Source organism: Rhinoderma darwinii, chromosome 10, assembly GCF_050947455.1.
Source record: "Rhinoderma darwinii isolate aRhiDar2 chromosome 10, aRhiDar2.hap1, whole genome shotgun sequence".
Lineage (NCBI taxonomy): Eukaryota > Metazoa > Chordata > Amphibia > Anura > Rhinodermatidae > Rhinoderma > Rhinoderma darwinii.
Window position 1 is genome coordinate 28,057,070 of NC_134696.1, and position 26,863 is coordinate 28,083,932.

The 26,863-nt window shown below is 42.6% G+C and overlaps 1 protein-coding gene across 3 annotated transcripts in view; it reads right to left on the minus strand.

Annotated features, from left to right (window-relative positions):
• NADK (NAD kinase) overlaps positions 1–26,863 on the minus strand; it is a 63,586-nt gene that overhangs the window by 32,120 nt on the left and 4,603 nt on the right. For 2 of the 3 annotated variants that reach the window (XM_075839634.1, XM_075839632.1), the window contains exon 2: positions 2,089–2,308. In XM_075839634.1, coding sequence (XP_075695749.1) covers positions 2,089–2,267 — 179 coding nt within the window. In that variant the 5' untranslated portion in view covers positions 2,268–2,308. Of the gene's footprint in view, positions 1–2,088; positions 2,309–17,794; positions 17,896–26,863 lie in introns of those variants that run through there. The other variant, XM_075839633.1, reaches the window with a different exon arrangement.

Here is a 26,863-nt window from a genome sequence, read left to right on the forward strand (position 1 = left end):
CGGCATCACTCCTGGTGGTTTCTGTACATGCACATAGCATGTAACCGCTGAGGCCAATAAGAGGGCTCAGTGGCCATATGTTGTATTTCTGGCATTATACAGAAATACGATTGGTCACCCCAGAGCTCCGCTGAGCTCTTTGATTAGCTGAAGCGATTACCTGCTACATGCATGTACAGAACAACCAGGAGTGATGCTGGATCGCCGGGGGCAAGGATAGGCAAGTATTGCCTTTTTTGGTTTATTTATTTCATTTGCAGCCAGTACTAATAAACGTTTCACTTCCCAGAGAACGCCTTTAACTTGCGAGAGAAGCACCCAAATGTGGCTACCTGTCTATTGCAAAATGGCCATCGACAGCTGCTTTGGATCCAGATATGGGTAAATGGGACCCGCACTTAGACATTTATAAGATATCCTGTGGATACAACATAAATGACGGATATGAAAATACCCCTTTAAAGGAGTTTTCCAGTCCCTAAATTGATGGCCTATCCTCAGGATAAGCCATCAATAGCTGATCAGTCGGGGATACACTCCCGGGACCCCCGCCGTTCAGCTTCATTTCTACTTGCGCACAGTGAATCATGGACACACATGTAGCGGCGATTCACAGGTATTGCAGCCTTTTCTCCCATTCACTACAATGGGAGAAAATGTATGGTATGAGTAACCTGCGGGCGCTGTATGTCACACTGCGCCATTCATTATTTATGTGCTGGTGCGGTCATCAATCTATCAGGTTACTAGGCTATTCAGGATTAGTGAGTGAGATTGTGGGCGGACAAGCGATGCACCGGGAATAAACAGAGATGAAAGAAACTCCAAGAAAGTAGTTTTACTCTCCAAGTTGGGTTATTAGTCAGCCTTTTCTTAGACATCGGTTCCTGGGAAAGCCGAGTACCAGTCAATATGACCGCCATTACACCATATCTAGAGAGTAGCCGGCTTCTCCAGATTCCTATATAGCAAATCTGTCTATTCAGTCATCCATCCCCTGTTCCCATATTGCTGCATTAATAGGCAATGTTGCCATTCAGGGATCTGGGAAAGCAGTGTAAAGTCTTCTATGCTAGCTCTAATAAAGTCATATTAACCGTTACCCAGCTTTCCTAGAAATAGATATAGTGAAAAAACCTTTGGAGAGAATAATTTTTTTTTTAAACTTTGGTGACCATAAAATATATTTAGCATTAAATTTCCGAATAAACATTCATCGTAATGTTCCTTGTGTGTTGTAGATCCATACAGACAAAACCTTCTCCTCCGTAACTGAACTCTGAAAGGAATTATCAGCATTTGGCAGCAGAGGACGCAACAATTTGTTTTTGCAAATGAAGCAGTGAAATAATCCCACTTCTCCGAATATTTCTACTGCGCCAAGAATAACGTGGAATGGACATTCTTTAGGGACAGCACGGAGGTTCGTTTCCACCAGGAAGTAAGAAATCCATTATCTGGTAAATACACGTTATTAAAGGGACCAGCAGGAGAAAGTACTGTCCCGGGTGAAGCGTTCTACAACTATGGCTGCATTTTTAATTTAGGCCTCACCCCTTAGCTACCAAAAGCAGAAAACCAAGTCTGGTACCCCAAACATCTTGTGCTGGTCTTTGTAAAGGAAGCTTCGTCCAGTCCAAGAAGGCAGAAAAGTTTGACCGCAATCTACATGGTGCTTTCCGATAAGGTTGCCATTCTTTCCTGATTGTGATCATGTTAGGCATATTTGTTTCAAATTTTTTTTTTATTTGCTCAAAATATAAAAAAAAAAAATTGTAGAGCAATTTGTCTAACCAAAATATATCTGATCGTGAAACGTCTGAGGAGACCACAGAGTCCGGAAACATAAATTAAAGAAGGGAGGGGTGGAGCTGAAAGAATTCATATTAGGCCACAAGCAACGGGACACCAGCCCACCAGAGATCAGAAATCAGTTGAGGGCCGCCAGGGACCGCACCCCAGCCCGCCAGGGACGAGAAACTATTTAGAGCAATAAATATTTGCAGTTAAAGTAAAACAAAAAGAAAAAACACTGTTTATAAGCAAGCCACGTAATTCCCCCCCCCCCCCCCCCCCACCCCCACATACCGGAATTCCTTGCTGCTTCCAGGTCCTGGAGATGCAGACAGACTGCGTGATTTTGTCCTTCCTCTAATAGGTTTCCCCCGGCTGATGTTCTCTTCACCATCACAGGCTGCGAAAAAAAGGGCCTCTTCGGCATTCACACTCTTATCTTTGCCGCACGCCTTGTTCTGGGATTGCTCCATAGTGCAAATGGGAATGCCTCACTCACAAAGACTAAATATACCTAAAAGAAGAAGAAACAACTCAGATTATATATTACACTGCTGAATTTAAAAGAAAAGCAATCAATCAATTGTTATGGACTGACGTGTGAAGAGAGTGACACGCGAGACATGAAATCACTACACACCTCCCCACCCAGCGGACAGCAAGACACACCAAGGCTTAGAGGGAAGCGAGAACCACAGCACTACCTGTCTGTACTAAAAACACAGCGTTACTGGAGACTAGAGGAAACTCCACCCGGCTTCCTCTCATAGGTTAATACCGGGAACACCAAAAGGTCTGTGGATTACACAAACAGGATAAAGTGTTGCCGAAGAAGGAAGAAAATACAGCTGGTTACATGGCGGGATTGCAAATAATGTTGCAGAATTTACCTTGTTGGACAGCACAGACCTTGTTCTGCAACATGAGATTACAGAATACGGTCATATCTGGTTTCAATCTGCTGAGTTCTGCTTGACTCAATTTCCACAGCAAAGATGTCAAGACACTTTATGATGGGAAAGCGCACCCACGTGGCCACGCCAATACCACATCCCTAGAGAGTGGCTATAATAAAGGGATACCATTTACTCATAGGACCAATGCAAATCATTGATAACTGAATAAATGTTGGTAGGAAAAATAATTATGCCATAAGATTCAGCATGTCTTACCCAGTTTTAATAGGTACCCACATTTGTCATAAATAGGTTTCCTAAATCTATCAAAAGGTTAAAGGTTTCGTACCAAGATCGACAATTATTACCTATCCACAGGATAGGTGATCGACTGCTGGGGGCCCCACTAACCGTCCGATCCCCGTTTCTCTTCATTGCACCCCCTGCAGTGGTGGTTAAGCAAGTGCACAGCCTATTTATACAAAATTTGCGGGACTGACGGAAACAGCCGAGCGTTGCACTCAGCCAGTCACATAGACCGACTAGAACGGCCGCGCGCCTGCTCGACCACTGCTCCATTCAATTTCTCACTGCGGTCGAGCAGGGAGTCCGGGGCCCCCATTCTCATGATCGATGGTAGTCACAGTGATGGATAGGTGATAGTGGTTGCTTCTGGGAATGCACCTTTAAATCCTGGGTAGTGTCACTTAAAGTGAAGATCCAACTTTTAAGACCATACCATTTTTAGGTCCAACATTGTGTCGATTGATACCTTAATAAGTCTTTAAAGGTGATTGGAGCTCAGTTTTTCCGTTAGAGTTCCAAATACCCTACATAGTCATAGCGTTAAATAATACTATTCTGCCACCAGTAGGGGGGAGTTTAGGAGCTTGCGGCATACTGTGTTATTATAAAGTTCAATGTATAAACCGTATGCAGCAAGCTCCCCCTAGTGGTGGCAGAATCGTATTATTTAACTCTATAGCTACATGCACATGTTGCGTAATTTGGTGCAGAAAATTTGCATCAAAACCGCAGATAAACGCAGGTAATTCCGCAGGTAAAATCTGCACTGAATGGTTCATTTTTAGCTGTAGATATTAGACGTCAGTTAGAGGAGAGTGGCTACAAAAAGCATCTCTCTCTCTAGAGGACTTGAACCACCATGCGGTAAATAGATGGCCACTGATTAAATTAATACTGTGTAATGCTTAACTTCCCTTGTGGTGGGGCTGTATAAAAATTAAACATTTGCTGGCTGGTTCCTGCGCAGATCAGGCTCTGCTCACATCACGTTTTTTCAGCCTATGTTTGACTTTTACGCTGGGAAAATCCACTGACGTATGCATTAAACAGAGGCTGTGACAGATGCCCATCAGTGGAATCCGTCACCCATGGGCTATAATGGTATCTGTTTAAGTCATGAAAAGATAATGAAAAGTTCATGTCTTATCTATTTAACAGATGCCTGTGACAGTGGCATCTGTCACCTGCAGGCTACAATGTAAAAAATAAAATAAAAGAAAGTGTTACTTTTTTTTTTTCTCAACTATGTGGGATTCAATAGTGTACTCTACTATGCTATTCCATACTCCTTTTTTGCAGTATACAGACATATACCAGCCAAACGAAGGCAAAACTGAGGATAGTCCCATGGATATGTTTAGTGTGTACGTCGGGTGCTTTCCGCAGACCATAAACAAAAAAAGTGATGTGAACAGGGCCTTAGAGCTGATCTCTCGGGCTTCAAAAACTTGGATAAAAGTGATCAGTTTATGGTCAGGGTAACTCTCCTTAAACAAAAAAAAAAAAAAATGGAAATTATCCAAAAGCAGACTACCTCTAATTCTTCTCGGGTGTAGGGGACTGTCAGTTCTACAATTCTATGGAGAACAGGCTGTGTTTTAGCTTGAGAAAACAAAGTCCCTTTTTGAGCTGTACAGAAACACGCAAATATGCTGGAAAGCCGAAAAAAGTAAAAAAATAAATAAAATAAAAACAGGCAAATCTTATAAATGTTACATAACATTTATGGTCACTCTGTGTTTCATAATGAAGTGATTATTTTATGTCTAGTATTAAAATATGCCGTTTGTTATCCATGAAGCTGCTCACTGTATGCCCCCCCCACCCACTAAATTACCAACAATCTTTAAGAATTCGTTCACATCTGCGCTAGGGCTCCGTTCCGACTTTGTCCGAGCTTTCCTTCGGAACGGAGCCCTGACTGACAAATGGAAACCATAGGTTTCCGTTTCCATCACCATTAATTTCAATGGTGACAGATCCGGTGCCAATGGCTTCCGTTTGTCTCAGTTGTGCAAGGGTTTAGTTGTTTTGACGGAATTAATAGCGCAGTCGACTACGGTATTGATTCCATCAAAACGACAGAACCCTTGCACAATTGAGACAAACGGAAGCCATTGGCACCGGATCTGTCACCATTGAAATCAGGGCTCCGTTCCGACAGAAAGCTCAGACGGAACTGAGCCCTAGCGCAGATGTGAACGAAGCCTTACTTTGCAGATTCAGGACTGCACAATCCAAGCTAAAGGCTATGAAACTTCCCAGAGTTTGTGTAAAGTCAAGTTTCTAATCCAGAATTGAAAATGGAGTTCTCAATGTGGTTTATTAGCTTCATTCACCGGCAGACTGCACACACCAATTATATCAACATAGGGCACAGTAGGAGGAATTACTGCAGCCCTTTATTTTTTCCCTGCTGATGTCAACTGGAGAGAGAGAATAGATAGATAGATAGATAGATAGATAGATAGATAGATAGATAGATAGATAGATAGATAGATAGATAGATAGATAGATAGATAGATAGATAGATAGATAGATAGATAGATAGATAGATAGATAGATAGATAGATAGATAGATAGATAGATAGATAGATAGATAGATAGATAGATAGATAGATAGATAGATAGATAGATAGATAGATAGATAGATAGATAGATAGATAGATAGATAGATAGATAGATAGATAGATAGATAGATAGATAGATAGATAGATAGATAGATAGATAGATAGATAGATAGATAGATAGATAGATAGATAGATAGATAGATAGATAGATAGATAGATAGATAGATAGATAGATAGATAGATAGATAGATAGATAGATAGATAGATAGATAGATAGATAGATAGATAGATAGATAGATAGATAGATAGATAGATAGATAGATAGATAGATAGATAGATAGATAGATAGATAGATAGATAGATAGATAGATAGATAGATAGATAGATAGATAGATTAGATAGATATTAAATAACTTGAATATCTCTTCCAAACAGGGAATTACAAGCTGTTCTTGTGTCTATAGAGGGAACTTGATAGGTAATAAAAGTCCTGTGATTACAGCAGCATTGACACCGAGTCAAACAGTTTGTGTCTCGCTCTCTGCTCTATGTGAGGTTTGTCACCACAGTAGTGTACTAACAGGGTGAGTATTGTAGAAACAGTGCCTGTGACCGGGCTGCAGCTCCACTGTATGTAGAACATGGCAGAAAATGATAGCGACTTCCTCATAGTAAATTAGGAATCAGTATGCAGCACTGCTGAGGTTTAAAGGGAAAGGTATCACAAAAGTTTGTGTATGAAAATCGAAGAGCAATGAGTACATTTGATTCTTCTCTGCAGGTATGCTTTTTAGGGTTTACGAATTAAGTTTGGTTCAGTAGAACCAGGTGGTATTGCCGCAATATGGACCCAGTGGGAGTATACAATGTACGCTGACATTTCTTTTAAACTCCCAAAAGCTCTAGATCATCAACCACAGAACAAATATATCCAAACACATGAAGAATAGAGTGCATCTGTCTTGACAGACACGTGAAAGAGGTCACAAAACAGTTCAAACTAGTAGGAGTCTATTAAAGAGCTCCGTAAGATCCTTGATTCTGCTTATGTGGCCTTCGGTTCCCCACCCTGTGCGGTAGCCACCTATGATACCATAACACTGTTGGATGTATACTGTATAAATACGTCTGGAACAAGGAGGGATTTTAGGAGTTAACAGCACTATGTTTTTTATTTGGTGAAAATTCAATACAAAATATCCGATTCACAAAAAGAGCTCCGTAACCAGGTACCAAATACACTTTGATTAGGCTATATAGGCAATGCAGGCTGATAGAATCTAAGCCTGGGTCCAGTCTAGTCAAAACCATTGTGAGAACTTTTGCACGGCTGATTCAGAGAGCCTGGAGACATTCAGGGACTTCTTCACCATGGATGCATCTCCTTCATAGAGTTCATAGGGGCAATCTGAAGTCTGAGCTCCCTGCACCTACCTACGTATCTGGTACCCCTAGCAGTAAATAAATCTACATGTGCAGTTCTAGGCTCGGCTGATGTAGAGTCGGAGGTTTACACATTTTTTTATATTGCATTTTCAATTCTGACCATTTCGAAGAAATAATAAATTGTAAGTGATACAAATCGCTGCCAATGTATTCATATGTACGAGCGAAAAAAAATTCAGCTGTCGGACAGGTCACATTTCCCAGACATAGGAAAAACTTGCCATCCAAATGCCAGAATTCAATCAATGTTAGAAGGACTGGTTTACATTACAGGGAAGGACAAAACCCGGTCGTGAGGCTGTCATGACAAAAATAAAATAAAAAAAATTCAGCCCTGGTGACCGGGTCTTTCTTTTTGCACTACATTTATTTAGGAAGCCGGGTGCTTTTACCGATTGCATGGAGCTGAATGCTGTGACGAAGGCCCTGTTCACACAGTCTTTTGACAATGATTTTGGACACGAAACCACGTCGGAATCGGCACAAAAACAGCCAAAATCGCCCCCCCCCCCCATTGATTTCAATGGGAGGCAGAGGCATTTTGTCCTCAGGCGGCATTTAGCAGCTTGCGGCAAAAGAACGGCATGTCTTTTCTTCCTGTGGTCTCCGCCTATGACCTCCCATTTAAATTAATGGGAGGCAGAAAAAACAAACTTTTCCAAGCGTGTTTCGTCCTCAGTCATTGCATTAGCTTCACAGTCATTGCATTAGCTTCAAAGGCCGCTAGCAAAAAGTGCTGCGAAAAATGCAGCAAAAAGGCGCTGGCAGATCGAATACCCTCAGGATTTTGAGGCAGATTTTTCTGCCTGCAAAGAACTCTGTGTGAACAGGGCCTAAGAGGTGGCCCTAACGAGAGGAGAAAGCAGACAGCGGTTGTCAAATAACGTCAGGCGCTGTGAATCTAGGTGCAGATATTATACAGCAGACCCGGTCATTACTACTGAAAGAAATAGGGGTGAGGGACCTGCTGCTACTACTACTACCTCTTCTGGTAAAGAGGGGGAACCCTGCTGCTTCATCTGCTGGGGTGGAGGGGGGCTGCGAGTAGCATGACAGGGTTCTTACATCATGGTTACATAGTGTTTGCTGCCTGCTTTATTTGCCAATACACAGAACTGGTCCAGCACGGAGGAGAGATAGAAAGATTTTCTTTATACCCTTCTTCCTTTTGGATCAGATATGACATTCGGGGGGGGGGGGGGTTGTATGAAAGGCGCTGAAATGGGGCTTGAGCTTGACCTCACAGTATTAGCGGATCCGGGCCAGATGTCAGCACTCATGATAATCACACAGCATGGCGGATCACTGCTAAACTGTAGCATGCGGAGAAAAAAAAAAATGTGGCAATGGGTGGAAAGGAAGAGAGTAGTGTCAACATTGTAAGAAATTACAGCAACTTCCACTAAAAGATCTTACAAAACCTTCATACACAATCCTTGCAACCAACACTTCCACATAACTCAGTACATTTCCAACAAATATACGGAGGTATACAAATATTTTATCTTTAAAAAGATATAAAATACGGAGAAAACTTTTCTTCTCTTCCGGAGGTCCTATTATTGCACATAGACATTAGTGCAGCCAGTCTAATCACATTACAATTTTCTATTATTACTGCATTTATTTAAAAGGTGCTTTCTGGTTCTATAAAAAGTGTGACAAAAAAAAAAATATATATAGGATGACGCTAGGCCACTTCTATACTATATATTCAAAGTTCTAACTATGGCCCTATTCACAAATATGGAATACCCTATGTAAACTATATGGCCATGCGAGTGTGCTCAGCTGTTTCCCTATAGCTCCCATAGACTATACTGGAGATTGGCCTTACATGAGCAGCCAGCTCATCGGTCCTCTGCTGTAATGTGTATAATGGAGCATCAGCATGCCAGACCCCCACCGATCAAACTAGGACGGCATTTCCTATGGATGAATATTATGGTTTTTAATTGTTCTTTAGCACTAATGTAATCATACAACCCATACACTGTAGTGGGGCGCAAATTTGTTACCTCATACAATTGTCATAGGATACACAAGGGTTACGTTAAAGGTTAATATTTAAGGATATTTTTCCAGCTGTTGAATCTTTGTCCCCTGGCCATGAGATAGTTTAATATTTGACTAGTTGGTCTTTTACCGAAACATAAACCAGCCAAATAATGAGTTCAAAGAGGACATAGCAGCTGTGATATCATTCATAACTAACTCTAAAACTATATATTTGAAGTGGTTTGGTTTTGTAAAAATATAATGGATATGGACATCTGGGCTAGAGAAGGCTTGAAAGTTCAAGTAGAGCCTTGCCACCGCTGCTCCGCTCAGAGCTCATGTAGAGCCATGCCACCGCTGCTCCGCTCAGAGGTCAAGTGAAGCCATGCCAGCACAGCTCATCAGCTCAGAGGTCAAGTGGAGCCATGCCACCGCTGCTCCGCTCAGAGGTCAAGTGGAGCCATGCCACCGCTGCTCCGCTCAGAGGTCAAGTGGAGCCATGCCACCGCTGCTCCGCTCAGAGGTCAAGTGGAGCCATGCCACCGCTGCTCCGCTCAGAGCTCAAGAGGAGCCATGCCACCGCTGCTCCGCTCAGAGCTCAAGAGGAGCCATGCCACCGCTGCTCCGCTCAGAGGTCAAGTGGAGCCATGCCACCGCTGCTCCGCTCAGAGCTCAAGTGGAGCCATGCCACCGCTGCTCCGCTCAGAGCTCAAGTGGAGCCATGCCACCGCTGCTCCGCTCAGAGCTCAAGTGGAGCCATGCCACCGCTGCTCCGCTCAGAGCTCAAGTGGAGCCATGCCACCGCTGCTCCGCTCATGTACAGCCATGCCACCGCTCCTCAGCTCAGAGCTCATGTACAGCCATGCCACTGCTCATCAGCTCGGATCTTATATAGAGTCTTGTAATTTCCATCAGCTCAGAATTTAAAGCTTAATCCCCCAACTTTTTCGTTTCAGCTCTAATCTTGGCGTTGCGCCTACCCACTCTCCCTCAGCTCAGAGTTTTGACCTTGCCTTAGCCTAGAGCTAGTCTAGACACTTTCCATGAACCAAGAGTCTAATTAGTGACTTGCTACAGCCCATCATCTCTCTAAGCTAAGGTTTGGGCCCTTCTGACATTGAGCAGCGTTGAGCTGCTACCCCTCAGCTCAATGTTAGTTTAGTTATGAGCTGGTGTAGCCTGTAGCCTTAATGGGGCACATCCTGACCGCTCTATTAGCACTATCGCCACAGCCACAATTGGTGCACAAAGGGGCTGATAACGGAGAGACTTGCAGAGACCCCTAGACCGCATTATATTTTACAAATGGCTGTTTATTCATCTCCTCCAGGGGTTTGGCAACAGGTTGTCAGATTCAGACTAAACCAGTTGAACCACTGACATCCATTAAACGTGGACATTTTAGGGAAACGTCATACAGGAGTAAGACATTGTTCCTCATTCAGTTTCTATTTTGTTAAAATTCAGAAGTGACCAGCTACAACCTCTCTTCATGGCAGTCCTTTTGTATAGACCTAGGAGGACATATTCAGATAACCAGTTGTGGAAGACATTAACCCATAAACAAAGATGAATCATTTCTGATATCGTAGAAACCAGGAAATATTTGTCACACAAACAGGAAATTCCCAGATCAATGTTTTGTAATGAATAAGGAAGGGTGGAATAATAGTTAATCTACAGGGAAGACACTAGGATGACATATAGAACCTAATAAAGGGGAACTCCAGCTTGTGGCAACCTTAGGGTATGTTGACACCACCTATTTTTAGATGTAATTCAGGCGTTTTACGCCTTGAATTACGCCTGAAAAGACGGCTCCAATACGTCTGCAAACATCTGCCCATTGCCTGCAATGGGTCTTACGATGTTCTGTTCAGACGAGGTGTAATTTTACGCGTCGCTGTCAAAAGACGGCGTGTAAAATTACGCCCGTGTCAAAGAAGTGCAGGATGTTATTGGAGCAGTTTTTCATGGAGCTTGTTTTATTGCAGGATGAGTTGTATTTTTCAATTGCACCAATTTGGGGTAAATATGACTTCTTGGTAACATTTACTTAACTCTTTCGGGGGGTGGGGGAATGAAAAAAAGAATACAGCAATTCCATCATTGTTTTTTGGGTTTTAAACTTACACCCTTTACCGTGTGACATAAATAACATGTCTTTATTCTATGGGTCGGTACAATTACAGCAATACTAAACATGTATAGATTTTTTTTAAATGTTTTATGGCTTTTGCACAATAAAAAACACTTTTCCCCCCAAATAATTAGTTTTTGCATCGCCACATTCCAAGAGCCATAACTTTTGCAGCCATAGGAGGGCTTGTTTTTTGCAGGAAGAGATGTAGTTTTTATTGGTACCATTTGAAGGTACATGGGAATTCTTGATTAACTGTTAATTTATTATTTGTTTTTGGAGGGGGGGGGGGGGGGGTGAAAACAAAAGCAATACCACGGTTGTTTTTTTTTAGTGTTATTTCTATACGGCTTTACTTACGGGTTTGCAAAGGGTGAAATCCAGTCAGCAATTCCGCAAGATAATAGGCATGCTGCAGAATTTAAAATGGCCTTAAAGAGGCTCTGTCACCAGATTTTCTAATCCCTATCTCCTATTGCATGTGATCGGCGCTGCAATGTAGAGAACAGTAACGTTTGTTTGTTTTTTAAACTTTCATTTTTGGCCAAGTTATGAGCTATTTTATATATATGCAAATGAGCTTTGAAATGGACAACTGGGCGGTTTTATTTCGTTATGTCCAACTGGGCGTGTATTGTGTTTTTAACTGGGCGTGTTTACGTGTATGACGCTGACCAATCAGTGACCAGTCAGCGTCATACACTCCTGTACATTGATTTACAAGCAGCGATGTGCAGCCACATACACATACATTAACGTTAATCAAGTCTCCTGATAATGAATACACATGAAATCCAGCCTGGACGTCATGTGTATTCAGAATCCTGACACTTCTGACTCTTTTCTGTGAGATTTCCAGCAAGAGATTACGAGTGGCTTGCTGCAATCTCACAGAAAAGATTCAGAAGTGTCAGGATTCTGAATACACATGACGTCCAGGCTGGAGGTCATGTGTATTCATTATCAGGACACTTGTGTATCTGGCTGCACATCGCTGCTTGTAAATGAATGGAGATGAGTGTATGACGCTGACTGGTCACGGATTGGTCAGCGTCATACACAAACACGCCCAGTTAAAAACACAATACACGCCCAGTTGTCCATTTCAAAGCTCATTTGCATATATATATATATATATATATATATATATATATATATATATATATATATATATATATAAAATAGCTCATAACTTGGCCAAAAATGAACGTTTAAAAAACAAAACAAAAACGTTACTGTTCTCTACATTGCAGCGCCGATCTCATGCAATAGGAGATAGGGGTTAGAGAATCTGGTGACAGAGCCTCTTTAAAATAACTCTACATGTGGATGGGATTTTGAACATATCCTTATATTTGGGTGAAACTTCCACATATGGCCCGTCTTATATAATCTGATGATACAAGGGCACGGTGGGAAACGTTTACACGGTTCTGATAAGGCTTATCACGAGACGCCCTATGTCAACGTTTATGGATTTACATGGCACAGGTCAATGCCCTGCAGGGCCATGAATCCAAGCACGAAAAAAAAAAAAAAAAAAAAAAGACAGCTAAATTGATCATACGTTCACATCTGGTAGTTTAGCTTTTGACAATATAACACTACTCTGAACTGATGATGTATTTTACGCGGAAAAGTCTGTATATTTTGGCAAAAAATTTTGTTTTTAAAAGTCGGATGTAAAACGTCAAAAACAAAGTCTATTTCAATCTAAATGCAGGATATGTGATAAATAATACTTTATGTAATGTGACGCAGAACAGCCATTATATTCTTACAAGAAAATAAAACTTACTAACTTATCCAAGAAACAATGTATTTCAATTTAAGGGAAAACAGCTGCGTCGTTTTAGACGTAAAAGCTCCTCCTCGCATTTTGCGAGGCGTCTTTGACGGCCGAACATTTGAGCTGTTCTTCATTGAATTCAATGAACGGCTCAAATTAAGTTTCAAAGAAGTGTCCCGCATATAATGTATATAAGTGCCCTGCATATAATGTATAGAAGTGTCCCGCATATAATGTATAGAAGTGTCCCGCATATAATGTATAGAAGTGTCCCGCATATAATGTATAGAAGTGCCCTGCATATAATGTATAGAAGTGTCCTGCATATAATGTATAGAAGTGTCCTGCATATAATGTATATAAGTGTCCTGCATATAATGTATATAAGTGTCCTGCATATAATGTATAGAAGTGTCCCGCATATAATGTATAGAAGTGTCCTGCATATAATGTATAGAAGTGTCCTGCATATAATGTATAGAAGTGTCCTGCATATAATGTATATAAGTGTCCTGCATATAATGTATATAAGTGTCCTGCATATAATGTATATAAGTGTCCTGCATATAATGTATATAAGTGCCCTGCATATAATGTATAGAAGTGTCCCGCATATAATGTATAGAAGTGTCCCGCATATAATGTATAGAAGTGTCCCGCATATAATGTATAGAAGTGCCCTGCATATAATGTATAGAAGTGTCCTGCATATAATGTATAGAAGTGTCCTGCATATAATGTATAGAAGTGTCCTGCATATAATGTATATAAGTGTCCTGCATATAATGTATATAAGTGTCCTGCATATAATGTATATAAGTGTCCCGCATATAATGTATAGAAGTGTCCCGCATATAATGTATAGAAGTGTCCCGCATATAATGTATAGAAGTGTCCTGCATATAATGTATATAAGTGTCCTGCATATAATGTATATAAGTGTCCTGCATATAATGTATATAAGTGTCCTGCATATAATGTATATAAGTGTCCTGCATATAATGTATATAAGTGTCCTGCATATAATGTATAGAAGTGTCCTGCATATAATGTATAGAAGTGTCCCGCATATAATGTATAGAAGTGTCCCGCATATAATGTATATAAGTGTCCCGCATATAATGTATAGAAGTGTCCTGCATATAATGTATAGAAGTGTCCTGCATATAATGTATAGAAGTGTCCTGCATATAATGTATAGAAGTGTCCCGCATATACTGTATATAAGTGTCCCGCATATAATGTATAGAAGTGTCCTGCATATAATGTATAGAAGTGTCCTGCATATAATGTATAGAAGTGTCCTGCATATAATGTATAGAAGTGTCCTGCATATAATGTATAGAAGTGTCCTGCATATAATGTATAGAAGTGTCCCGCATATAATGTATAGAAGTGTCCCGCATATAATGTATATAAGTGTCCTGCATATAATGTATAGAAGTGTCCCGCATATAATGTATATAAGTGTCCCGCATATAATGTATATAAGTGTCCTGCATATAATGTATAGAAGTGTCCTGCATATAATGTATAGAAGTGTCCTGCATATAATGTATAGAAGTGTCCTGCATATAATGTATAGAAGTGTCCTGCATATAATGTATAGAAGTGTCCTGCATATAATGTATAGAAGTGTCCCGCATATAATGTATATAAGTGTCCTGCATATAATGTATAGAAGTATCCTGCATATAATGTATATAAGTGTCCTGCATATAATGTATATAAGTGTCCTGCATATAATGTATAGAAGTGTCCTGCATATAATGTATATAAGTGTCCTGCATATAATGTATATAAGTGCCCTGCATATAATGTATATAAGTGTCCTGCATGTAATGTATATAAGTGTCCCGCATATAATGTATATAAGTGTCCTGCATATAATGTATATAAGTGCCCTGCATATAATGTATATAAGTGTCCTGCATATAATGTATAGAAGTATCCTGCATATAATGTATATAAGTGTCCTGCATATAATGTATATAAGTGCCCTGCATATAATGTATATAAGTGTCCTGCACTTCTTTGACGAGGCACTCATTTTACGCGTCGTCGTTTGACAGCTGTCAAACGACGACGCGTAAAATGACAGATCGTTGGCACAGTACGTCGGCAAACCCATTCAAATGAATGGGCAGATGTTTGCCGACGTATTGGAGCCCTATTTTCAGGCGTAAATCGAGGCATAATAGGCCTCGTTTACGCCTGAAAACAGGTCGTGTGAACCCAGCCTAAGAAATGGGGTGGTGAAATCTCATATTAACCCGCCAGGAGTCATAATGCCGCGTCAGCCCCGTGTTCTACTTAACTTCATAGGAAGACGTCACAATTTACCATGTTCATGTGAATTTGGCCGAGAACCCGGAAACCTGAGGATGACCTTTGAATTTCTCCTGTGGTTATGCAGTCTAAACAGCTGAGGATCTGCATGCAGATTAGTCTCACTCAATGGGGCTAATCTGCATGTGGCTACCCAGCGTGGTTTTTGGCACGGCACCCGCTTTAAGGAATGACATGTAACTTTTTATTTTTGCAGCTGCACACTTTTCCACACGCTGAAAATTCCTCTCCGTATGAACAACATGAAGGGGGACGTTTTACCATTGAGAACAATAGGAGGAATGTTACAAGTGAAATCCGCGCAAATTTCGGAAAACGTGTCAGAATCCATCTGAAATTTCCCCTGTGTGAACAAGGCCTAAGTCCCCAACAGTCAGTTTCCAGTCCCTTCCAATAAATCTGCAGAAACAAAATGTAAAACGTGCCAATCGAATAATCCCGGATGTATTGTGGTATCTTGGGCACCATCCTTCCTTTCTCATCTTCCTGCCAGGACCAGAAGTAATGGAGGGGGTGTAAGAATCCGCACCTCCACCCCTCAGCCTACCCAACACCTAGCCACTGCTTAGCAAATAACATGAAAAACTCCAGTAAAAACAGACTAAAAATGATTGATCTTTACCAATAACGACATCCTTTACATTCTGCTAATGAAGTTCATCATTTCCCTGTAAACATATTCTATGGATATTCAAATAAATATGTGACCATGTGATACACAGTCGCCAGGAGTCTGCCAAGGCGTTTCTTCGCTCTGGATATTAGAAGGGGTTAATAAGGTACACAAAAGACGTTTTTGTAACAACTTGCGTTTTTCGCGGCGTATTTTACGGATGTTATTGGAGCCGTTTTTCAATGGCGTCAATGAAAAAGCGGCTCCAAAAACGTCCCAAGAAGTGACATGCAATTCTTTTTACGCGCCGTCTTTTGACAGCGACGCGTAAAATTACAACTCGTGGGAACAGAACGTCGTAAAACCCATTGAAAGCAATGGGCAGATGTTTGTAGGCGTAATGGAGCCGTTTTTAATTCCAGGTCTAACGCCTGAATTACGTCTGAAAACAGTGCGTGAACATACCCTAAGGGTATGTTCACACGCACTATTTACGGACGTAATTCAGGCGTTTTACTCCTGGAATTACGGCCGAAAATACTGCTTGAAAGCGTCGGCAAACATCTGCCCATTCATTTGAATGGGTTTTGCGATGTACTGTGCAGGCGGTCATTTTTTTTTTTTACGCGCCGCTGTCAAAAAACGGCGCGTAAAAAAGATGCCCGCGTCAAAGAAGTGCATGTCACTTCTTGGGACGTAATTGGAGCAGTTTTCTCATTGACACCATAGAAAAACAGCTTTGTCATTTCAGCCGTAACGGAAGTGCACGTGTGAACATACCCTTAGACAGAGGAGATAATGTCATAGTTAGGGCTGATGCGCACAATCGTTGCTTTCTTCAGTGTCCTATTGCGAATAACATAATAAACCATTAATTTCTATGGGGCCATGCATACAAAAGGAAAAAATAAAAAAAAGGGTAGCACAAGGAAGTTACTAGGATCCACATTTGTGGCCCACAAAATGTAACCGCTCTTGGGCTGCAGTGGTCCTAGATAAAAAAAAAAGAAGGGACTCGCCACTTTTCTCTAAGCCAATAGCCAGAGGGGAAAAGTTGCTGCAAGTTTCTTTATTCTCGCAATCAGTAGGGGGTGCCACGATCCGAACCCCCACTCATATCTTCTGACGATATAAAATGTGACCCTACCAAATAACAACCAACATAAAAACTAGGCTACATTCACAAGACTGCGATGGATTTAGATGCATAAAAACGCGTGTATATTTGTCCATGTGCGTTGCGTTTTTGCATCAGTGTGCTTTGCGTGTGACAGGTGTTTTTCACGAACTTGCAAACATTTTATATATTTTTTTTCATTATAATTCAGGCATGAAACACGGATGTCGTCCGTGTGCTGTCCGTGGTTTTCACGCGTCATTGACTTCAATGGGTGACTAGGAGCGTGAAAATGCACCAATATAGGACATGCAGTGAGTTCCACGCAACGGACACTCGCTGCGTGAAAAACAACGCATGTGTGAATGGCCCCACTGAAATCAAATGTGGCCGTGTGCGGTGCGTGGTTTCAAGCCCACGGTCGAGAATCACGCTCGTCTGAATGAGCCCTTAGCCTATGTCCTCAATTGTGTATTAAATAAAAGGTTAATGCCTTTATCCTGTTTTTTATGGCAAGGACGGGCAACAACCAGGACAGAAACTCACTGGTCTAGGTGGTCAATGACCTCTATGGGGGATTTCAACAAATGCGGGCGTGAATAAATGAGCAGCACCAGCCGGATAATTCTGACCCGATCATTGGAGGAGATTAAGTTATGCATACAAATTATTGAACTTGGAAAACTTTTGTCTACAGTGCCCAAACAACCTACAGAAGCCGGCGCACGCCCTCCCAGAACACATGGAAATACGCAGTGTAAATATTCTCTTATTACCTTCCCACTGAAATATTTGCAGCCCATTTTTAGAGAATCCATCCCATGTCCTCTCCAACGCCGGACAGCGAGCAGATCATTGCAGGTACATCGTGAAGTGACACTTTGGTCACAGTCTTGAACGCTGTTAAAGGTTAACCAGACATGATAGGGCTTAAAGGGACACGAAATACTCAAAATAAACAATCCCAGAAGTTCCTCCCTTTTTGTATGTCTCAATGTTTCATTGCAATAGGAGATAAATATAATAAAGAATTGTGTGTCCCCCAAGAGATCAGCCATGTCCCCCCTCTTTCTCACAATCCTGTGTCGGGTTGTAAGGTAACTAGCTACAGAAGGAGCATACCCCAGGGCTCTACCGGTAGTAAGTGACCAGGAACAACGCCCCCGCCATTAGCTACCTGTCAGTCGAATATTGAGCATAGTACACTATATCCTCCGTATGCAGCTCTCCTGCCACTCCCTGGTTTTTAGAGTAGGGGGCTGTACTTCCTGGAGACTGTATTAGTCTATGGGTACGGTTATGTTCACCCTTGTGTTGTGATTTCGGTCTACACCGTCAGCCACCGGATCCATCACATTGGCACCTGACGGACCACACTGACTTACATTGGAGTCCGCCAGGTTGTCCATTGTTTTGGCAGGAATAATAGCACTGGATGTATCGCTATTTTTCCCATTAAAATTTAGCAGAATCTGCGACAAAGCAGAATATAGTCTAACTCATTCATTGCAGCTGCCATAACCTGCTGCACGGTTTAGGCCAGGGGTCTCAAACTCGGCCGGGTAAGTGGGCCGCATATAGAAAAAAATGGGAAGTTGACGGGCCGCATTACTTTCAAATTTGATATAATACAAAATTATTGTTAATCAATTCGTTATTTGAACTACTATAACACTATATTACTAGAATAACAACAACAACACTACATTACTATAATAATAGCGCTTGGTTTAAAATTTGAGATATTTCTCCACGTGCTTATTTCAACAATCCAGCTTAAGTGTCGCTAAATGCAGTCCGGCGGCTCAGTTAACACACGTCAAGATTGGCAGCCCCTTTTTAGATAGTGCCGCAGTGCCCTCTGTGGATAATGCAACACACCCCTAGATAAGGCCACAGTGCCCTCTGTAGATAAGGCCACAGTGCCCTCTGTGGATAATGCAACACACCCCTAGATAAGGCCACAGTGCCCTCTGTAGATAAGGCCACAGTGCCCTCTGTAGATAAGGCCACAGTGCCCTCTGTAGATAAGGCCACAGTGCCCTCTGTAGATAAGGCCACAGTGCCCTCTGTAGATAAGGCCACAGTGCCCTCTGTAGATAAGGCCACAGTGCCCTCTGTAGATAAGGCCACAGTGCCCTCTGTAGATAAGGCCACAGTGCCCTCTGTAGATAAGGCCACAGTGCCCTCTGTAGATAAGGCCACAGTGCCCTCTGTAGATAAGGCCACAGTGCCCTCTGTAGATAAGGCCACAGTGCCCTCTGTAGATAAGGCCACAGTGCCCTCTGTAGATAAGGCCACAGTGCCCTCTGTAGATAAGGCCACAGTGCCCTCTGTAGATAAGGCCACAGTGCCCTCTGTAGATAAGGCCACAGTGCCCTCTGTAGATAAGGCCACAGTGCCCTCTGTAGATAAGGCCACAGTGCCCTCTGTAGATAAGGCCACAGTGCCCTCTGTAGATAAGGCCACAGTGCCCTCTGTAGATAAGGCCACAGTGCCCTCTGTAGATAAGGCCACACACCCCTAGATAATGCCAGTGTCCTCTTCAGATACTGTCACACACCCACTTGTAGAGGCTGCCCCAGTGCCCTCTGTAGAGGCTGCCCCAGTGCCCTCTGTAGAGGCTGCCCCAGTGCCCTCTGTAGAGGCTGCCCCAGTGCCCTCTGTAGAGGCTGCCCCAGTGCCCTCTGTAGAGGCTGCCCCAGTGCCCTCTGTAGAGGCTGCCCCAGTGCCCTCTATAGAGGCTGCCCCAGTGATGTCAGGGGCTTGCCCAGAACTGGAGTCCCAGGCAGAGCGCTAGTAGGCTCTTCCTGGGACTCCAGCTGTGCTCCTGACATCACTGGGACACCTGCTCTGGGGAAGCCCCTGACATCATTGTCGATGTATGGATAGCGATGTCAGAGGCTTCCCCAGAGTCCCGGAGCAGAGCCGATAATAGCGCTCTGCCCGGGACTCCGCTATGGGGAAGACCCTGACACACTGTCCACATATGGGCAGCGATGTCAGGGAATTCCACAGAGTCCTGGAGCAGAGCCTGTACTAGCGCTCTGCCCGGGACTCCGGCTCTGGGGAAGCCCCAGACATCGCTGTTCATATGTGGACAGCGATGTCAGGGAATTCCACAGAGTCCAGGAGCAGAGCCGACACCAGCGCTCTGCTCCGCTCTGGGCAAGACCCTGACACACTGTCCACATATGGGCAGCGATGTCAGGGAATTCCACAGAGTCCCGGAGCAGAGCAGACACCAGCGCTCTGCTCGGGACTCCGGCTCTGGGGAAGCCCCAGACATCGCTGTTCATATGTGAACAGCGATGTCAGGGAATTCCAGAGTCTCGGAGCAGAGCCGATACTAGCGGCTCTGTGTCCCGCTGGCCGCAGATGACGGCCCCAGGGGCCGCATGCGGCCCGCGGGCCGCGTGCTTGAGACCCCTGGTTTAGGCTATGTTCACGTAATGCCTTTGTTATCCATTCAGCGTATAGACCAGGAACGCGCCTCGCGCATATGCCCTAGGCAACAATAGGGTCCCATTAACCGTAAAGGTATGTTCACACAGCCTATTTTCGGCCGAAAAATCTGAAGCAGAACGCCTCCAAATATCTGCCCATTGATTTCAATGGGAAATCGGTGTTCTGTTTCGACAGGGGGGGGGGGGCGTCTTTCACGCGGCTTTTTTTCAAAACGGCCATGTAAAAAAACGGCCGCGAAAAAGTAGTTTGTGTCACTTCTTGGGACGTTTTTGGAGCAGTTTTTCATAGACACTATAGAAAAACAGATCCAAAAACGGCCATGAAAAACGCGACTTTAAATAAAAAACGGCTGAAAATCAGGAGCGGTTTTCACTTGAAAACAGCTCCGTATTTTCTTAAGTTTTTGAGTTTGCGTGTGCACATACCCTTACACTGAATGCAGCAGCACGTGTGCGCCTCCAATATTGCAGGTGCCGAAAAAATAAATAGCTACAACATTAATTAAAAAACAAAAGCACATTTTGAGGTCTATTTACAAAATATTTATGCCAGTTTTTAAATACATAAAAAAAACTTATTTATAAAGGTTTACCACCACTTTTCTGTTGATTAAATCGGCAGAAAAGACCACAAGGTTTGATCTGGTATTGTTTTTCCTCTGCAAATGACATCAAAAGGCCGTTAAACTGGATATATCTGCTTCACGCTGAACACGGGGGTGGGCGAGGTTGGTGCGCAAATTGTACTGCGTGACATTAATTTTCAATCTTCCCCATTGGGCCTCATTTAACAAAACAGTCCAACAAGAACTGACCTGTTGCCCATAGCAACCAATCAGAGCTCCACTTTCATTTTTCTACAGCAGTCTGAGAAATGAAAGCAGAGCTCTGATTGGCTGCTATAGGCAACAAGGCCTGGCATTCTGTTAGACTAGTTAATCTAGCCAATATTTATAATTAAATACATAGAAGACATTCCCTTTAACGGTCCCTCCATAAAATATCTCGGCCTGACACCATGCGTAGCCAAGATTCATTACATTATTACAGATTATATCGATAAAACACAGGAAGAGCCTAGAGAAAACAGTGGTCTGGTATGAAACTGCAACTCCTAGTAGTCAGACTGCGGTCAGGGCATGCTGGGAGTTGTAATTTCAAATCATCACGTGCAGAGCACGGATATAGAGTAGGAACATAAATCGGACTCATTTATCAGAACGGTCTAAAAGTAAAGCTGTCCTTGCTGCCCATAGCAACCAATCAGAGCTCAGCTTTCATTCCCTAAACTGCTCTGGAAAAATGAAAGCGGAGCTCTGATTGGTTGCTATTGCCAACAGCGTTTTGCCGTTAGACGGTTCTGATGTTACGTTCACATTATATATAGCAAATTTACAATGATCAAGTTAATTATTGCTAAGACAAGTCTCTATAAAATCTAAAAAAAAATCTCAAGTTAATATAAAACCTTGTGTCAAGCTGTTAAACATTGTATTCAGTCATTTCTCGGTGATATCTCGTTCTACAAGAAACAATCAATAAGGCTACTAGGATTAAGCCCCAGCTTTCCCACACTCCAGAGTGCCAACCCTGCTTAGTTATATAGTGACAAGTTATATTCTGCTGAATAACTCGGTCGATTTGCAATTCTGGATTCTCGGAAGGTTGGGCAACAACCAATGTGGATGCTGTAGTGGCGATCATATTGGTTGTCACCCAGCTTTACCAGATGGGACTATAACTAAATACTCTTAAATGGACACTAACTTTTCAAACCACTTCTGCTAATCTAACGGTATACCTGAACAACTTTGTAATTTACTCATTGTTAAAATTTAGTTTTTTTATCCATGTAAATTCTGTGTGAAGTTACAGCCACTAGGTGTCTCCCTTCCTGTAATCTGCTGTCCTCCTTCGGTTGTCCAGCAAAATCTATCTCTAGTTACAGAGCAGAAGAGACGGACTGCAGGAAGTGTGTGTGAGGGGGGGCTTCTCACAAGCTGCCCATAGAAGTCTATGGAGAGGAGCGAGGAGGAAGAGCAGAGAGGAGACACAGGCTGCTGGTAAGATTTCTGAATCACCCCAGTGCTGGATTCTCAGCTACACTGCGGCTGCTACAGCTTCTAAATAAGTGATCGATAGAGATAGAAGAGCAGGATTCAGCTTTTTTAGGCGTGCAGTGTATAGAAGACATGATAGTTAGGCTCTGCACACTAGCTCAAAGACAACTGACAATTAGATAGAGCCCACAGAGGGTAAAACTGCTAAATGCAGAATACAAGTTATATAACGGCCAGAAATAGTGTTAATCCTAATGTGCGCAAATATGACAGCTTATTCTGAAAAGTCACCCTTTTTAATGAACAGATTTGCGCTGATCAGTATCAAATAACTCCGGCTACACTTGGGAGGCTACTGTTCAAGTGAATGCTTGCTAAAAGGAACCAGATGTCTCACTATATAAAACAGGTTTGTATGTGTCAGTGAACAGAACATAATAGACTGATAGATCATAGACATCATCCTGATAAAAAGGTCTTCTATGCAGCAAATTTACTACTATCAAATTATATAAAAGGCAACTGACCCAATAAAAAAAAGGATAATAAGTCTGAAGACTGAGAAACTGATAGAACAGAGGTCTTTTTGTGAATAACAAAGGAAACCCCCGCAAAAGATGATGGCATATCGCTGGAATATGCCATTAAATGTCCATTCAGCGGGTGTCCAAGCACTAGAACGAAGAGGCAGCTGTGCTAGAAGAGCGCCATCCCACTTTGTCTACTGACGGCCTTAGATTACTTTTTTTTCCAGAGCCCGCATGGTAAACTATTGACTATAATATGCCATGTGCCATCAATGAGACATTGTGGAAATACGTATTCATTATCTAATGGAAAAGATAAAGGGGTAGTCTGGGCATGGGGCGGTTTTTCATACTGATGACCAGTATACGATCGGTGGGGGTCCAACATATGGACCCTGCACCGATCAGCTGGGCAATGAATTGAAAAAAAAAAAAAACACTCTAAAGCAAAATTGGGCACAATTAACCAATGTCATCTTGCGCATTTGCTTTTTTCCAATTATTTTTATTTCCCAGGTTAAACTGTATCTGCATCTTCAGGACGCAGATACAGTTGAATCGAATGGTAGAGCAGGGAGCAATATACTGTGTGGGGACAGCGTCAGGGACTAGATTATATACAGTAGTATACAGCAGGCTCAGGGGATAAATATTAATTCAATGGCCTAACATCCAGATAGGGGTGTGGCCTAAATATTAATTCAATGGCCTAACATCCAGATAGGGGTGTGGCCTAAATAATCGGCCATTAATCGTAATCAAGGTTAAAAGTTCAATTCATCAGGATTTTGATCATAATCACCCAGCCCTAGCTCCAACCACTGTATAGCGGCCGTACTGCAACACTGCAGCTCCGCTCCTATTCAAGTGAACAGGAGCAGAGCGGCAGTACGGCCAGGTGTCGGACACCCACCGATCATATACTGATGACGTATCATGTGGATATAAAAAAACGGCCCGTGCCCAGACAACCCCTTTAAAGGGGTAGTCTGACCACAGACACTTATGGCATATCAGAGAGGTGGAGTTCCCACCTCTGGTAGGGAGGAAACTGAATGGAGAGTTAGCCGTGGTGTGCATGGTTATCTCTATTAAATTCTATAACAGCTGCAGAAACAAAGTGCTTACAAGTTCCTTACCCCAACTATCAGAGATTCAGGACTTATCCTGTGCCCCTGTCTGGCTATCCAAAGTCGTTGGCATATAGGAGAAGACAGGGTAATGAGTTGGCCACGCATCCACACGGCTCTCTTCATTAAAGTCTATTGGAGTTACTGAAACACTACAGCAAGTGCGCTCACACGTGCAACTGCAATAGCCACAACTCGACTTGCGTGCAGCTTTTTTACCCTCGAATTTCTTTCATATTTCAAGTTTTTGACACAAAGATTGATAAAAGACAAAAAAACATTTTCTAAAATTAGACACCACGTGAATATGCCACCTAACACTTTACAATGAAGGGCGCTGCGCCTTCATGCAATTTTGATTCAAAGTCTGACATTTTATAAAAAAAATGCATATAAATCCCTATTTGTGGCTAAATGCCTGAACTTAGCAAAGCCTGAGACGCACAAATCTTCCTAAAATTAAAAGTTCAAGATGTGAATAATTTATACATGTCACTTAAGCCTATGTCTTTATGTGTAGATCTTTACAAAATCATCAAAACTGAAGATACCAAAAATCTCTGCAATCCGGATGCCGGTAAAAGTACGAGTCATAGAGTCAGTAAATAGTCTGATTAGGTTCAAGTGGTGATTAGATATAGAACTGCTCTTATTCTCACCCCCCTCCTCCCCTACACAGACACAGAACCAGGAAGTAAAAAACTTTGATTGCAGCTCCTTGACCTCAAACGAGTGCCGCGCCTGGTAGCATATTAAAGATTCTGGGCTTTACTATCATACCAAGATCCTTATACTCTAGTCAAAGCAAGCGTTTAAAGTCATGATGTATAACATACGCCAGTGGTAGTGAAAGGGTTATCAGACTTTTGCAGCTGTTTTTAAAAAGTTTGCACATGTGATAAAACAAGAAAAAAGATCTGACCCAGATTCCGCAGGGAATTCTGGCAGAATTTTGGTGCAGATTAATGACTGGATTTGCTGCCATGGAGAAGAGGAGGACCTTTGTAGAGGTGGCCTCCTGGGATGATGTCTTGCCCGATGTGATTATGCAGCCTGTGATTGGCTGCAGCGATAACATGGCAGAAAAAGTCATCCCAGAAGTCCAGCCCAACACAGACCAGTCCGGAGAGCAAATACCCTTTGCTATGGGAGAGCCAGGGAAGGAGAGTATGGCATTTTTTTTTTCTTTTAAAGTGGAAAAAGTGTTTGTTGTTTTTCTTCTAGTTGCAATTTTTGCTGCAGAAATGCAGCTACTCTGCAAGAAATGCAACATTTGCCAATTGTTGCCAATTGTTGCCGATTTCCACTTCCCAAATGAACTCAAAAGGGAAAAATCTGCAAAAATGTGCAACTACTCCGCAGCATAAATGGAAATGCTGCAAATTAAAAAAAAATTCACTGCACGTCAATTTCTGCATGGACAAGATTTGTTAAGTCTTCTCCACTTTGCTGCTACTGTAATACACTGCAGATTTTCTGCCCGCAAATCCGGAATGAAAATACGCAGCAGTTACGCGACATGTGCAGGTCCCTAACAGCATCTTCTTGAGTTTAATCAACACAGCGACACGGAGCTCAACGGGGGAGGCAAACAGCTCCAGGGGTTTATATCATAGGTAATGATGGAATAAAGAAATCTGTTTGTATGGTGCCCCAAATACAATGTAAAAAAGTACAAGGCGTAAAAGCCTTCACATACCATGCGTCCAGAGGTAAGATCTGTGAATACTTGAGGACGCCAGTTCATTCACCAGTCCATTGTGATGCCTGCCACTTCCTTGGTCCGCCCAGCAGTGGCTCCACAACAAATGGGAATGCTGACCGGCTGGTTTTTCTAGCGTGGAATAAAGTGCAAGCAGTAAGGATACCATTGTGAATTTGAAGCCAGGAAACGTAGGCACGGGGCTGACTAGTCCATCTTACAAGGACTTGCTGGCAGTGACGCCACAGCTGGAATTCCTTCTGACAGGTCAGGAGAACGCCTGACATCAGCTGATCGAGACACGCAAGCTGTCATATTCAGGAGAGTCTGCCCTGGAGCACTGCTGTAACCTACATTGTATTCAATATTCCAATTCCCTCATATACCACCGTTATTAAAGTTAATATATGCATGGATGTTGCTTATATAGCGCCAAAATATTCTGCAGTGATGTACAAAAGAGGTCATCCCTCACCTTCCGCAAAAGAGGTTAAAATATAAATTTGCGATCTGTACGTCTTTGGAGTTTGGGAAGAAACTAGAGTAGGAGGAAATGCACCAAACACTGGGAGAACATACAAACTCCATGAAAATAAGTCATCAATACACGGATTGGGACAAAAGTATTGGGACACGCCTCTCAATCATTGAATTCAGGTGTTTCATTCAGTCCCATTGCCACAGGTGCATTAAATCCAGCACCCCGCCATGCAGTCGCCTTTACAAACATTTGTGACAGAATTGGTTGTTGTAAAGAGATCACTGAATTCCAGCGTGGCCCTGTAATGGGATGCCACTGTTGCAAGAAGTCAGTTTGTGAAATTTCTACCCTCCGAGATATTCCACCATCACCAGTGAGTGGTATTATTGGAAAGTGGAAGAAACGACAGCAACTCAGCCACGAAGTGGCAGACCACGTAAAGTTACACAGCGGGAGTGCAAAAAAGTTGCCAATGCTC